This window comes from Oncorhynchus mykiss, chromosome 5 (assembly GCF_057628025.1).
Source record: "Oncorhynchus mykiss isolate SJ-2025 chromosome 5, ASM5762802v1, whole genome shotgun sequence".
NCBI classification, from domain to species: Eukaryota; Metazoa; Chordata; class Actinopteri; order Salmoniformes; family Salmonidae; genus Oncorhynchus; species Oncorhynchus mykiss.
The window spans coordinates 11,619,434-11,632,478 of NC_143026.1; the positions used below are offsets into that span (position 1 = coordinate 11,619,434).

At 44.9% G+C, this 13,045-nt stretch overlaps 1 protein-coding gene across 14 annotated transcripts in view; it reads left to right on the plus strand.

Annotated features, from left to right (window-relative positions):
• The window catches only part of LOC110523188 (3',5'-cyclic-AMP phosphodiesterase 4D), a 365,644-nt gene that overhangs the window by 268,203 nt on the left and 84,396 nt on the right, over positions 1–13,045 (plus strand). For 3 of the 14 annotated variants that reach the window (XM_090233711.1, XM_036976774.2, XM_090233717.1), the window contains exon 2: positions 4,780–4,940. The exons of 9 other annotated variants lie outside the window; for them this stretch is intronic. In XM_090233711.1, the coding sequence (XP_090089837.1) occupies positions 4,825–4,940 (116 nt within the window). In that variant the 5' untranslated portion in view covers positions 4,780–4,824. The remainder of the gene's footprint in view (positions 1–4,779; positions 4,941–13,045) is intronic. 2 more of the 14 variants (XM_090233710.1, XM_090233712.1) reach the window with 1 other exon arrangement.

Below are 13,045 nucleotides of genomic sequence, written 5' to 3' on the forward strand. Positions count from 1 at the left end.
ACCTGGGCCTCCCACCTTTATTGGATAACAACTATTGGACATTAGCCCACGCCTCTGCACTTGTTGGTAAATATTGAGTGGAGCTGTGGTGCTAACAAGGTGCTAGCAGCCTACCCTTCAGCAGTAGGAGCATATTGAGTGAAGATGGCAACCACCTGCTTGTCAAGTCTGTGCATTTAAGTTAGCCTAGAAAATGAGTAGCGTTAGCGAGGTATTAGCAAAATGCTAAATGACTCAATCTGAGAGTTAGCCTATATAGCGAGTTATCAAGGTGCTAGTTGAGTATTGAGAGGTCTGGTGTATTGCGAGGTCTGGTTTATTGAAAGACTTGAGCATTACGAGATCTCTCTGAAGATGAGTCTGCCGGCTAGCTGTGAGCTCCTGTCTCTGGAGAGGACATCCAGACAGCGCCACACACACCCTCCCACCAATGGCTCACCGTCCAACGGCTCGCCATTCGCAACCAACAAGCCAATTGACATTAAGCCAAAGAAGAGATGGTATGCCGTCTGAGCGCCTGTTTGTTTGTTGTTCTAAAAGAGTTTAAGATAGGAGTGGTAGCAACCTTTTACAGCTACCTACAGTATTTTGGGGGGATTACTGTCTAAGGGAATGTTATGTATATGTACTACCTAGTACTCATGTAGTATTTATCTCTGGAAATTCATTTTTGTTGTTGTTGAAAGAACAACCAAAATGTAGGTACAACAATGAGTAGTCCTTAACTACATTTACTTATTAGCTTGTTGCAAGGTCTTTACATAGATTATTCCTTCTGTTCTGATAGTGTTTCTGGCTATGTAGGCCCTATGTAGGCCCTATGTAGGCCCTATGTAGGCCCTATGTAGGCCCTATGTAGGCCTACTGTGAAGTACAGTATTATGTGGATTATAATTAATGGACATTTTTGTTGGGGTTGATACTTTTTTTGCTAAGGGAAAATCAAGTCTGAAATTACAAATGTCAGAAGCCTTTTTAAACCTCAAATATACTACAAGTTTTACATTTCCTGCATGGCAGGAAAGTTATCCTGTAACAGGGTGTTAAAATTAAGATCCTACATCTGTAGTCACCCACAGTAACCTATATTAGACGCAATATTCTCATCTCACATTGTGGACCCCTATTTTTCCATGACACATAATAATCGGCATAAATATTGTTCCTCGTGGTGTGTTCTGTGTGTCATCCGCTGCAACGTACCAGACGTTGATCACATTATTTTAGACTTATATGACATCATCTAACCTCGACATAACCCTTTAAGGATTCATATATTTCCCGTCTATCTCCCTGACTGAGTTGCCTGTTAGAAAAATCTCTCTTACCTTCCTTTCAAATGCCAAGTGTAATCTCACGCTTCAGTTCTGCTGTGTCCTAAAAGGCTTAGCACCACAAGAGTTGTTCAGTGTCAGCTGCTTTCAGCCAAATGCGCTAGCCTGGCTATGAGGAAGGAAGCCTTGACTGTAACAAGACATTAAATAGACTGAAGAGGAATGATGGGGACTTGAGAGAACCCTTGACCAAAAGGCTACTACTGACCAATGTGCCCGTGTGGCTATATAGCCTACATTAGTGGTCCCTGGGAACCAGTCCTGGTCCTGAACATCTACAGGGTTGGTAGGCTTTAGCTCTGACAAATCTCATTAAACTAAACACGGTGTTGATGAGAAGTCAGGTTTTTAATAAGGTCGGTGCTTACATTTCACACATGTACACGTGTTTATTATACGCATGTGTGAATTGGACATTCGTTTTTTTGCATATTTCACTCCCTCTGAGATACCCTCAGACAGTGGGGTCACGGCCAGGGATCAGCCATTATTGACGGCAACACCTGGAGCAATTAGGATTAAGTGCCTTGCTCAAAGGCACATCGACCCTCCCCTAACACATCCCCTTAGGTGTGTTATTGCTGGGATGGAACAAAAACCTGCACATCCTGTAACTCTTCAGTACCAGTTTGGGGACTTATTGGGGATGCTCAGGAATATCAGTCCTCAACCTGAAGTGCCACCCCTTTGCACTATTGAAGCGGGATGAGTTTGAAGGCTTCGGAAAGGGCGGTTACATGCTTTTGCAAAGCAGAGGGGACTGAGTTCGAGTCTCTATGGACTGGAGGTGATCAGGGGGAAGCAGTTGTCCTTTCCACAAGCATCTTCTCATGTCAGGTTGGGGTTACATCTGTATATTCTTTCTGTTTTACAGCTTGTAAAACAAAGTTCCACAAGAGCAACAGCGTAAATTAAGCCACCCTCAGGAAAGCTACGTATTTCTGAATGGTGTGAGAGAGAGGGGGAATGAGACGGAAGGGAACAATCACCTCCTGGCCTTTCTCAGTTCAAGAATACTTCAACAGTACAGAAATACTGTGTATGAACTTTCAACACACATCTTGAACACACTGTGAATGACTGCAATGGAACTCCTCTAATTTGAGTGTCCATAACAGAAGACTTCATTTCTTCTAACTAATTCAATTTGTGTAGTTGCATGGATACCGGTTTGTTTGGCATGCACAAGATAAAAGAGAGATGAAAAACTAAGGGATTGACACTTAAGCATGCATGTCAAAGGAGAGGAACTGTACCACAGCACTATCAGTTAGTTTAATACTGTACTGTATGCTCTGCTGCCTGCTACCACATTACAGTTGGCCTAGTTTTAGGCTGTATACTCTGCTGCTACCACATTACAGTTAGGCCTAGTTTACTATTGTATAAACCAAATCATAATGTTTGTAAACAAAGCCGTTCTGGTAGTTCCGGGTTGCAAGCGTCGGAAAGTCTAGGTCCAAGAGGCGTCTAAACAGCTTCTACCCCCAAGCCATAAGACTCCTGAACATCTAATCAAATGGCTACCCAGACTAACCCTACATTTATTTCTTATTCTTATCCATATTTTTAACTGCATTGTTGGTTAGGGGCTCGTAAGTAAGCATTTCACTGTAAGGTCTACTACACCTGTTGTACTCGGCGCATGTGCCTAATACAATATGATTTGATTTGAAAGCCGTACTAGCTAAATTATCTAATTAATAATTAATATGCAACATTTATATAAATTATCAACACTACTCTCTTGTTGACAAGCCTCCATTTGTCTAGGTTTTAGCTAGATAGTTAGCTTGCTTCATTCATGGAGGTTATGCTAACTAGCTACAAAGCCCATCTGTAGCCTCTGACTAACCAGCTGAGTTCCAGTTATGGTCTCGTAGTTTTTCTGCTATCTTGTTTGAACACCGAATGACCACCAGTGGGAGCGCTAGCTAGCTAGATATTCCTGCCTCAGCTAGTGGCATTGTATTGGCTATCTTGTTTTTATTTTATTTTTTTATTTTTTTATTTCACCTTTATTTAACCAGGTAGGCAAGTTGAGAACAAGTTCTCATTTACAATTGCGATCTGGCCAAGATAAAGCAAAGCAGTTCGACACATACAACGACACAGAGTTACACATGGAGTAAAACAAACATACAGTCAATAATACAGTATAAACAAGTCTATATACGATGTGAGCAAATGAGGTGAGATAAGGGAGGTAAAGGCAAAAAGGCCATGGTGGCAAAGTAAATACAATATAGCAAGTAAAACACTGGAATGGTAGATTTGCAATGGGAGAATGTGCAAAGTAGAAATAAAAATAATGGGGTGCAAAGGAGCAAAATAAATAAATAAATATGTTTGAACACCGAATGACCACCAGTGGGAGCGCTAGCTAGCTAGATATTCCTGCCTCAGCTAGTGGCATTGTATTGGCTATCTTGCCGGCACGCATGGATGAATGCAGATGTAAGTCATATAATGTTAGCAAGCAAAGACAACCCTAATTTTCAATTAATAAACTGGCTTGGAAGATACAACAGCACACAAATATTTCCTTACCCGATGCTAATGATGGTTCTATAGCCTGCCTGAGTTGCTCAGTTGAGGTTAGGCTACGAGGTTATCAGAAAGTGTCTGGCATAAGCCGTAGCCTACATGTCGACATGTAATCGCAATTTGAGAGTTATGTTATACACAGAAAATAACAATCTCTGTTTAAAAGACTATATTATTGCTTGCCTGTGATGTCCTTCACACAGGGTATCATGTTATTACTTATTGTTTATTGCAAACAAACAGTTTTGGACTTGGCACACTAACCTCACATAGGCAGGCAATTAAGGTAGTGGCTCACTACTGTCATCTGCTGGATAATTTAGAGATTATACCATGAAATAGCACTGCGCCGTTTACAATGGTTCATGTTATTGAAAAGTTGATTTTGCCTGCTCCTTACCGTACTGTCAACTACAATATGCGATTACTGATTTGTAAATACTGAGCACAACCATGCACAGAACGCAACTTTTGCCACCCATAACTAAACTTGTTCGCTATTGTGACACCATGGTGATCTCTCCTATACTCTGCTGCTACCGCATTACAGCCAGGCCTAGTTTAATGCTGTATTCTCTGCTGCCTGCTACCACATTACATAGCAGTGAGGCCAAGGCAAGCCCTGCAGTGAGTTCATTCACTAATGAGCTTATGAAGGAAGTAGGGCACTAGGGCCTTTGCACCACAGGCAAAATAAGGAGAGTCTGGTTACAGAGAGTGAGAGAGAGAGAGAGATGTAGAGAGAGAGGGACAGAGAGCAAGACAGAGAGAGAGAGAGGGACAGAGAGAAAGAGAGAGCAAGAAAAAAAGTGAGAGAGCTTTAGGCGTTTTTCGAGCCTGTCCAGGAAATGCAACAGAATTAGTCATTCAGCAGCCTTGTATTCTGACACACACTCAGCCTCCCCCTGCAGTGTCGCTTCCAGTCCCCTCCCTGAGGTCTGTCATGGAACCCCTGGACCACACATTCTGGACCTCTGGACTGTGCCCCTGGAATCCTGTGCCCCCTGACCAGGTCTCAGGCCGAGGCACCAAGCGAAAACGCTTTCTCAAATCTTACAGGTAGGACCCCTTGTTGCCGGGGGTTACCAGGTAGTTTTTTTTATTGTGAAGCGCACAGTGCTCGATCTAGTCAGTAATAGGCTAATAGAGTAATAGAGGCAGTAATAGAGGAAAACAATATGTTTTTTTGGGGGGGGAAGAGGGGGCACATTTAGGAGTATTGATTCATGTGCATTGTCCATGTCAAATACGTTGACTAGAGTCAAGTAAAGAAGTAGGTAGGCTTCTGAAATTGTACAGGTGTAATTGTGTTGCTGTGCCTCTCCTTGGTGCTCTTTGTTTTAATAGATTACATTTGGTGGTTTATCTTAAACTGGTGTTTGTCTCTCATAACAGTGGAAATTGCTTGTGAAAGTCCCCATATCACTGCTGTTGTGATGGGGACAGGGGTTTTAGCGATAGCTTGCATTGACAGAACACAGTCCTAGCTTCTCTGATTATGTACCTCATGTCGTTGCCAAATGCTGTTCTCAGCTTCTCCACTTCCTAAGCTCTGGTATTGTACAGCTTAGTGAGGTGAGCTCTTAGGTCACGCGCTGTCCTAACAACCGCTTACTACAGCACTTCATGACATTCAGGTGAACCATACAGAGGCTTATGGGAAATGACGTTGCAGTGTGTTTATCGCCAGATCATATCTAACAGTGATTGTTCAATGTCTTAGTACAGTGTTTTCTAATCCTAGTTCTGGTCCTGGAGACCCAAAGGGGTGTGTACAGATTTGCCACCTAGCACAACCACTAACACACCTGATTCAAATTAACAAAGGCTTGATGATGAGACTAGTTGAATCGGGTGTGTTGGTGCTAGATTGCAAAAACTAAATGTGAACCCATTTGGATCCCCTCGACCAGGATTGGGAAACACTGACTTAGTGGGTTGGACCTGGTCCCAGATCTGTGCTGTGTGGAGGAATGGAGGAACTTAACAGGGTGTCCCCCTATGGAGGGGCTTAACAACAGGGTGTCCCCCTATGGAGGGGCTTAACAACAGGGTGTCCCCCTATGGAGGGGCTTAACAACAGGGTGTCCCCCACTATGGGGGAACTTAACAACAGGGTGTCCCCCACTATGGGGGAACTTAACAACAGGGTGTCCCTCGATGGAGGGGCTTAACAACAGGGTGTCCCCCACGATAGAGGAACTTAACAGGGTGTCCCCCGATGGAGGTGCTTAACAACAGGGTGTCCCCCGATGGAGGGGCTTAACAACAGGGTGTCCCCCGATGGAGGTGCTTAACAACAGGGTGTCCCCCACGATAGAGGAACTTAACAGGGTGTCCCCCGATGGAGGTGCTTAACAACAGGGTGTCCCCCGATGGAGGTGCTTAACAACAGGGTGTCCCCCGATGGAGGGGCTTAATAACAGGGTGTCCCCCGATGGAGGGGCTTAACAACAGGGTATTCCACTATGGAGGTATTTAACAACAGGGTGTCCCCCGATGGAGGGGCTTAACAACAGGGTGTCCCCCGATGGAGGTGCTTAACAACAGGGTGTCCCCCGATGGAGGGGCTTAACAACAGGGTGTCCCCCGATGGAGAGGCTTAACAACAGGGTGTCCCCCGATGGAGGTGCTTAACAACAGGGTGTCCCCCGATGGAGGGGCTTAACAACAGGGTGTCCCCCGATGGAGGGGCTTAACAACAGGGTGTCCCCCTATGGAGGGGCTTAAAAACAGGACGTCCCCCTATGGAGGGGCTTAACAACAGGGTGTCCCCCGATGGAGGGGCTTAACAACAGGGTGTCCCCCGATGGAGGGGCTTAACAACAGGGTGTCCCCCTATGGAGGGGCTTAACAACAGGGTGTCCCCCGATGGAGGGGCTTAACAACAGGGTGTCCCCCGATGGAGGTGCTTAACAACAGGGTGTCCCCCGATGGAGGGGCTTAACAACAGGGTGTTCCCCGATGGAGGGGCTTAACAACAGGGTGTCCCCCGATGGAGGGGCTTAACAACAGGGTGTTCCCCTATGGAGGTGCTTAACAACAGGGTGTCCCCCGATGGAGGTGCTTAACAACAGGGTGTTCCCGGATGGAGGGGCTTAACAACAGGGTGTTCCCCTATGGAGGGGCTTAACAACAGGGTGTTCCCGGATGGAGAGGCTTAACAACAGGGTGTCCCCCGATGGAGGGGCTTAACAACAGGGTGTCCCCCGATGGAGGTGCTTAACAACAGGGTGTTCCCCTATGGAGGGGCTTAACAACAGGGTGTTCCCGGATGGAGGTGCTTAACAACAGGGTGTCCCCCGATGGAGGGGCTTAACAACAGGGTGTCCCCCGATGGAGGTGCTTAACAACAGGGTGTCCCGCGATGGAGGGGCTTACCAACAGGGTGTCCCCCTATGGAGGGGCTTAACAACAGGACGTCCCCCGATGGAGGTGCTTAACAACAGGGTGTCCCCCGATGGAGGTGCTTAACAACAGGACGTCCCCCTATGGAGGGGCTTAACAACAGGGTGTCCCCCTATGGAGGGGCTTAACAACAGGACGTCCTCCTATGGAGGGGCTTAACAACAGGACGTCCCCCTATGGAGGGGCTTAACAACAGGACGTCCCCCTATGGAGGGGCTTAACAACAGGACGTCCCCCTATGGAGGGGCTTAACAACAGGACGTCCCCCTATGGAGGGGCTTAACAACAGGACGTCCCCCTATGGAGGGGCTTAACAACAGGGTGTCCCCCTATGGAGGGGCTTAACAACAGGACGTCCCCCTATGGAGGGGCTTAACAACAGGGTGTCCCCCGATGGAGGTGCTTAACAACAGGGTGTCCCCCGATGGAGGGGCTTAACAACAGGGTGTTCCCCGATGGAGGGGCTTAACAACAGGGTGTCCCCCACTATGGGGGAACTTAACAACAGGGTGTCCCCCGATGGAGGTGCTTAACAACAGGGTGTTCCCCGATGGCGGGGCTTAACAACAGGGTGTCCCCCGATGGAGGGGCTTAACAACAGGATGTTCCCCGATGGAGGGGCTTAACAACAGGGTGTCCCCCACTATGGGGGAACTTAACAACAGGGTGTCCCCCGATGGAGGTGCTTAACAACAGGGTGTCCCCCTATGGAGGGGCTTAACAACAGGACGTCCCCCGATGGAGGGGCTTACCAACAGGGTGTCCCCCGATGGAGGGGCTTAACAACAGGGTGTCCCCCTATGGAGGGGCTTAACAACAGGACGTCCCCCGATGGAGGGGCTTAACAACAGGGTGTCCCCCGATGGAGGGGCTTACCAACAGGGTGTCCCCCGATGGAGGGGCTTAACAACAGGACGTCCCCCGATGGAGGGGCTTACCAACAGGGTGTCCCTTGATGTTGGGGGTTAACCTGGCATAAACTGGAAGTCCCATGGGGTGACCCGTTCAGTACTGATAACAAACCTGGCTGAGAAGTCCATGCAGTGCACGCAACCAGACAGACGATTTCTCAATGAAGTGTCAACTCTGTGGAACATGTTGCTGTACATACAGTATCAAATGCACTTCTGAAAGAACTACAAAGAAAACCACTATCTGTAAAAAAATAAATTTAATAATTGTGCCATCCATAAAACCAAATACTTTAAGACTTTTAGTCAAGTAGTATTTTACTGGGTGACTTTCACTGTTACTTGAGTCATTTTCTATAAAGGCACCTTTACTTTTACTCAAGTATGACAATTGAGTACATTTTCCACCAACAAAACGGTCCAAGCTGCTTAGCATTAAAGTGTCTACTAAATGACCATACTGTAGGCTGTGTGATGCAATCAGATCAGATTGTCTTTTTTTCCTGAGCAACTTGCAGGTAGGGAGTACTGCTGATAGCGATTGCAGTATCAACTCTATGGCATTGTTGGCATCATTCTGCAACCAACGGAGCAAACGTGTTTGATGATGGGAAAAGCTGCAAATATACGGTGCATTCGGGAAGTATACAGATTCCTTGACTTTTTCCACATTTTATTACGTTACAGCCTTATTCTAAAATTGATTCAATTGTATTTTTCCCTCATCAATCTACACCAATACACCATTAGAATTTTTAGCAGATTTATTAAAAATAAAAAACTGAAATAATACATTTACGTAAGTATTCAAACCCTTTACTCAGTACTTTGTTGAAGCACATTTGGCAGTGATTACAACCTCAAGTCTTATTGGGTATGATGCTACAAGCTTGGCACACCTGTATTTGGGGAGGTTCTCCAATTCTTCTCTGCAGATCCTCTCAAGCACTGTCAGGTTGGATGGGGAGCGTCGCTGCACATCTATTTTCAGGTCTCTCCAGAGATGTTTGATCGGGTTCAATCCGGGCTCTGGCTGGGCCACTCAAGTGCATTCAGAGACTTGTCCCGAAGCCACTCCTGTGTTGTCTTGGTTGTGTGCTTAAGGTCGTTGTCCTGTTGGAAGGTGAACCTTAGCCCCAGTCTGAGGTCCTGAGTGCTCTGGAGCAGGTTTTCATCAAGGATCTTACTGTACTTTGCTCTGTTCATCTTACCCTCAATCCTGACTAGTCTCCCAGTCCCTGACGCTGAAAAACATCCCCAAAGCATGATGCTGCCACCAACATGCTTCAACGTAGGGATGGTATTGGCCAGGTGATGAGTGGTGCCTGGTTTCCTCTAGATGTGACCCTTGGCATTCAGGCCAAAGAGTATAATCTTGGTTTCTTGTTTCTCATGGTGTGAGAATCCTTAGGTGCCTTTTGGCAGGTGCCTTTTGGCAAACTCCAAGCAGCCTGTCATGTGCCTTTTACTGAGGAGTGGCTTCTGTCTGGCCACTCTATCATAAAGACCTGGTTGGCGGAGTGCTGCAGAGACGGTTGTCCTTCTGGAAGGTTCTCTCATCTCCACAGAGGAATTCTGGAGCACTGTCAGAGTGACCATAGGGTTCTTGGTCACCTCCCTGACCAAGGCCCTTCTCCCCTGTTTGCTCAGTTTGGCTGGGCGGCCAGCTCTAGGAAGAGTCTTGGTGGTTCCAAACTTCTTCCATTTAAGAATGATGGAGGCCACTGTGTTCTTGGGGACCTTCAATGCTGCAGACATTTTTGGTACCCTTTACCAGATCTGTGCCTCGACACAATCCTGTCTCAGAGCTCTGCGGACAATTCCTTTGACCTCATGGCTTGGTTTTTGCTCTGACATCCACTGTCAACTGTGGGACCTTATATAGATGCCTTTCCAACTCATGTCCAATCAATTGAGTTTACCACAGATGGACTCCAATCAAGTTGTAGAAACATCTTGAGGATGATCAATGGAAACAGGATGCACCTGAGCTCAATTTCAAATCTCTTAGCAAAGGGTCTGAATGCTTACGCAAATAAGGTATTTTATTTATTTATGTTTTAATTCATTTGCAAAATATTACAAAACCTGTTTTCGCTTTGTCATTATGGGGTATTGTGTGTAGATTGGTTGAGGAAAAGCATTTTTTTTAATCCATTTTAGACTAAGGCTGTAACATAACAAATTGTGGAAGAAGTCAAGGGGTCTGAATACTTTCCGAATGTACTGTATTAGTACTACACTCAGTTGTGGTTACATGGTTTGTGATAGTGTTTCGTGATAAAGGTTTCAATGGTAGTGTGAAGGCATTGGTCAAACTTCCAGAGAAAGATTAGGCTGGTTTCAAACTGGAAACTTTAACCAACCCGAAGCTGTTGCAAGCTGTCTGAAAATGCCACAACGTCAAAATCATCTAGTTACTGTAAGAGGCTAAGAGCACATGTTCTCATTTGGAGAGTGTGAAAAGCAGAAGTATATTTAAATGTGGTGGCGTGATAGTGGGAAAGAGAAGATTGTCTGACCCAACTTTCTTTACATCCTTCCCACCATCATTTCATTGATGTAGGGTTTGAATAACAGTGCTCACAGGATCATGAGAGCATAAATTGCATGTCCTTCGTAAAGTCCTGAAACATTTAAATTCAACATTTGCTTAGCATAAAGTAAATTGTTGCAGTATGTGCAAAACGAAAGAACCCAGACTAAACCACCATAACACATGTTGATGGCCTAAGCCATATTTTCAAGTTGAATAAAACGTCTGATATTGCCATAAAGAGGACATCTATAGTGTGCTGTTTTTACTCATTGAGTGTTCATCAGTGGAACTTCCTTTATTTTGTGGTGAGAAACTATTTGAGGAACTGGTTTCATAATGATTTACCAAACCAATAGTGTGCAACTGCAAGCAGCAATTCGGGGCCTCCCGCTAGCACAGCAGACGGAGGCTAGGGCAACACTGTGTACTAGCTAGCTTTATAGTTAGCGACACTGTGTACTAGCTAGTTTTATAGTTAACGACACTGTGTACTAGCTAGCTTGATAGTTAAAGACACTGTGTGCTAGCTAGCTTTATAGTTAATGACACTGTGTACTAGCTAGCTTTATAGTTAACGACACTGTGTACTAGCTAGCTTTACAGTTAGCGACACTGTGTACTAGCTAGCTTTATAGGTAACGACACTGTGTGCTAGCTAGCTTTATAGTTAACGACACTGTCTGCTAGATAGCTTTATAGTTAACGATACTGTGTACTAGCTAGCTTTATAGCTAACGACACTGTGTACTAGCTAGCTTTATAGTTAACAACACTGTGTGCTAGCAAGCTTGCTACTTAGCTAGCACACAGCGTCACCCCTGCCCCTGCCTGTCCTTCGCTCCTGCCTGCCAAACACCTGCCCTCGCCGTTGTTAACAGAACTGCTGGAAAACAGTTCCCAGCAGGTGGGGGTGAAGGACACTGTCTACTGGTGTACTCCTAGCTACCATTGTCGTCCCTGCCCCTTCTTATGTGGGGTTTATTGGCGGCTGGCATCCAGCGTTATTGTGCATTAACGCCACCTACTGTATTGAAGCACCCCCACCTCCCACCAGTCCTAACTTAAAAATGGACCAATAGAAGTATCAGGAACGCCCACATGCAGGAATGTGGGCCGCACTTGCACCCTTCTCAAACCTCACAACAATGTCTTAGTTGCTAAAATTCTAGTAGTTTGTCTAATTTCAGTTTATGTGACAAAACAAGCAATGCATAGTGTAGAGAATCATTGTACCATCTGAACCGCTGTGAAATAAATGTTCAATAACCAAAAATATTGTATTTCCAGCTGTTTGAATTTGGTGTACAAAACCGAAAGTAAAAAAAAAAGTAAAATCTATTTAAGAATGGGAAGCATAGAAATAGTGCACATAGAACATTGGGAGAACGCCATAATTCAGTGTTTCAAGTAGTTATATATTTCCTTATTTTACCACAAGAGGGCCTCATTTTCATGTTTTGTGCATTTCACAACAGAAGAGATGTGCTATCAGGCTGTACTGTGTCCCCTCACTCTGAGTGTATGACATTTGAAGAAATTAGGCATTTCTATCAATTAATTTGAAATTTCTGAAATAATTTGATGTTGTGCTGGGAATATTATGCATATTCCATGTTGTGCTGGGAGTACATGATCCAATTCCCACCTGATATTAATGAAACATTACATATTTTATTTTAAATATTTTTCAAATCATATCATATAATACAATGATTGCATGTAGTAACTGCATATTAGTAGATCGAGTGCATCATCTTATACCCTGAAGTAATGTCACGTACTGTGTGCACTCTAATCGAGACCCACAGACAAAAGCCACCCTTTCTACAGTACCACGTCACAGAGCGACACACAGTACAGTTACCCATGCAGTCACCCATCCCCCTGCTCATAGTAAAGGATGGAAACAGACTTTACGCTTCACAACAAACCCACAAGGCAGATCTGTCCAACCGACCTGACATCCCTTTGTAAAAAATAATCTCTATTTATGGTTTGAGTGCTGGTTACCACATTGGTTCTCTCTCTTTTTCTCTCTCTCTTTTTTCTCTCTCTCTCTCCCTTTCTTTCCTTTTTTTCTCCTTTCTCTTTCTCTCTCTCTCTTTCTATTTTTAATTAAATCTCTTTCTCTCTCTTTATTACCTCTCTCTCTCTATATATAGATATTTTTCAATTTTTCTCTCTTTTTTAACCTCTCTCTCTCTCTCTCTATTTTTTTCTCAATCTCTTTCTCTCTCTCTTTCTCTTTCTCTTTTTTATCTATCCTTTTCTCTCTCTCCCGTTCTCTTTCTATTTCTCTCTCTCTC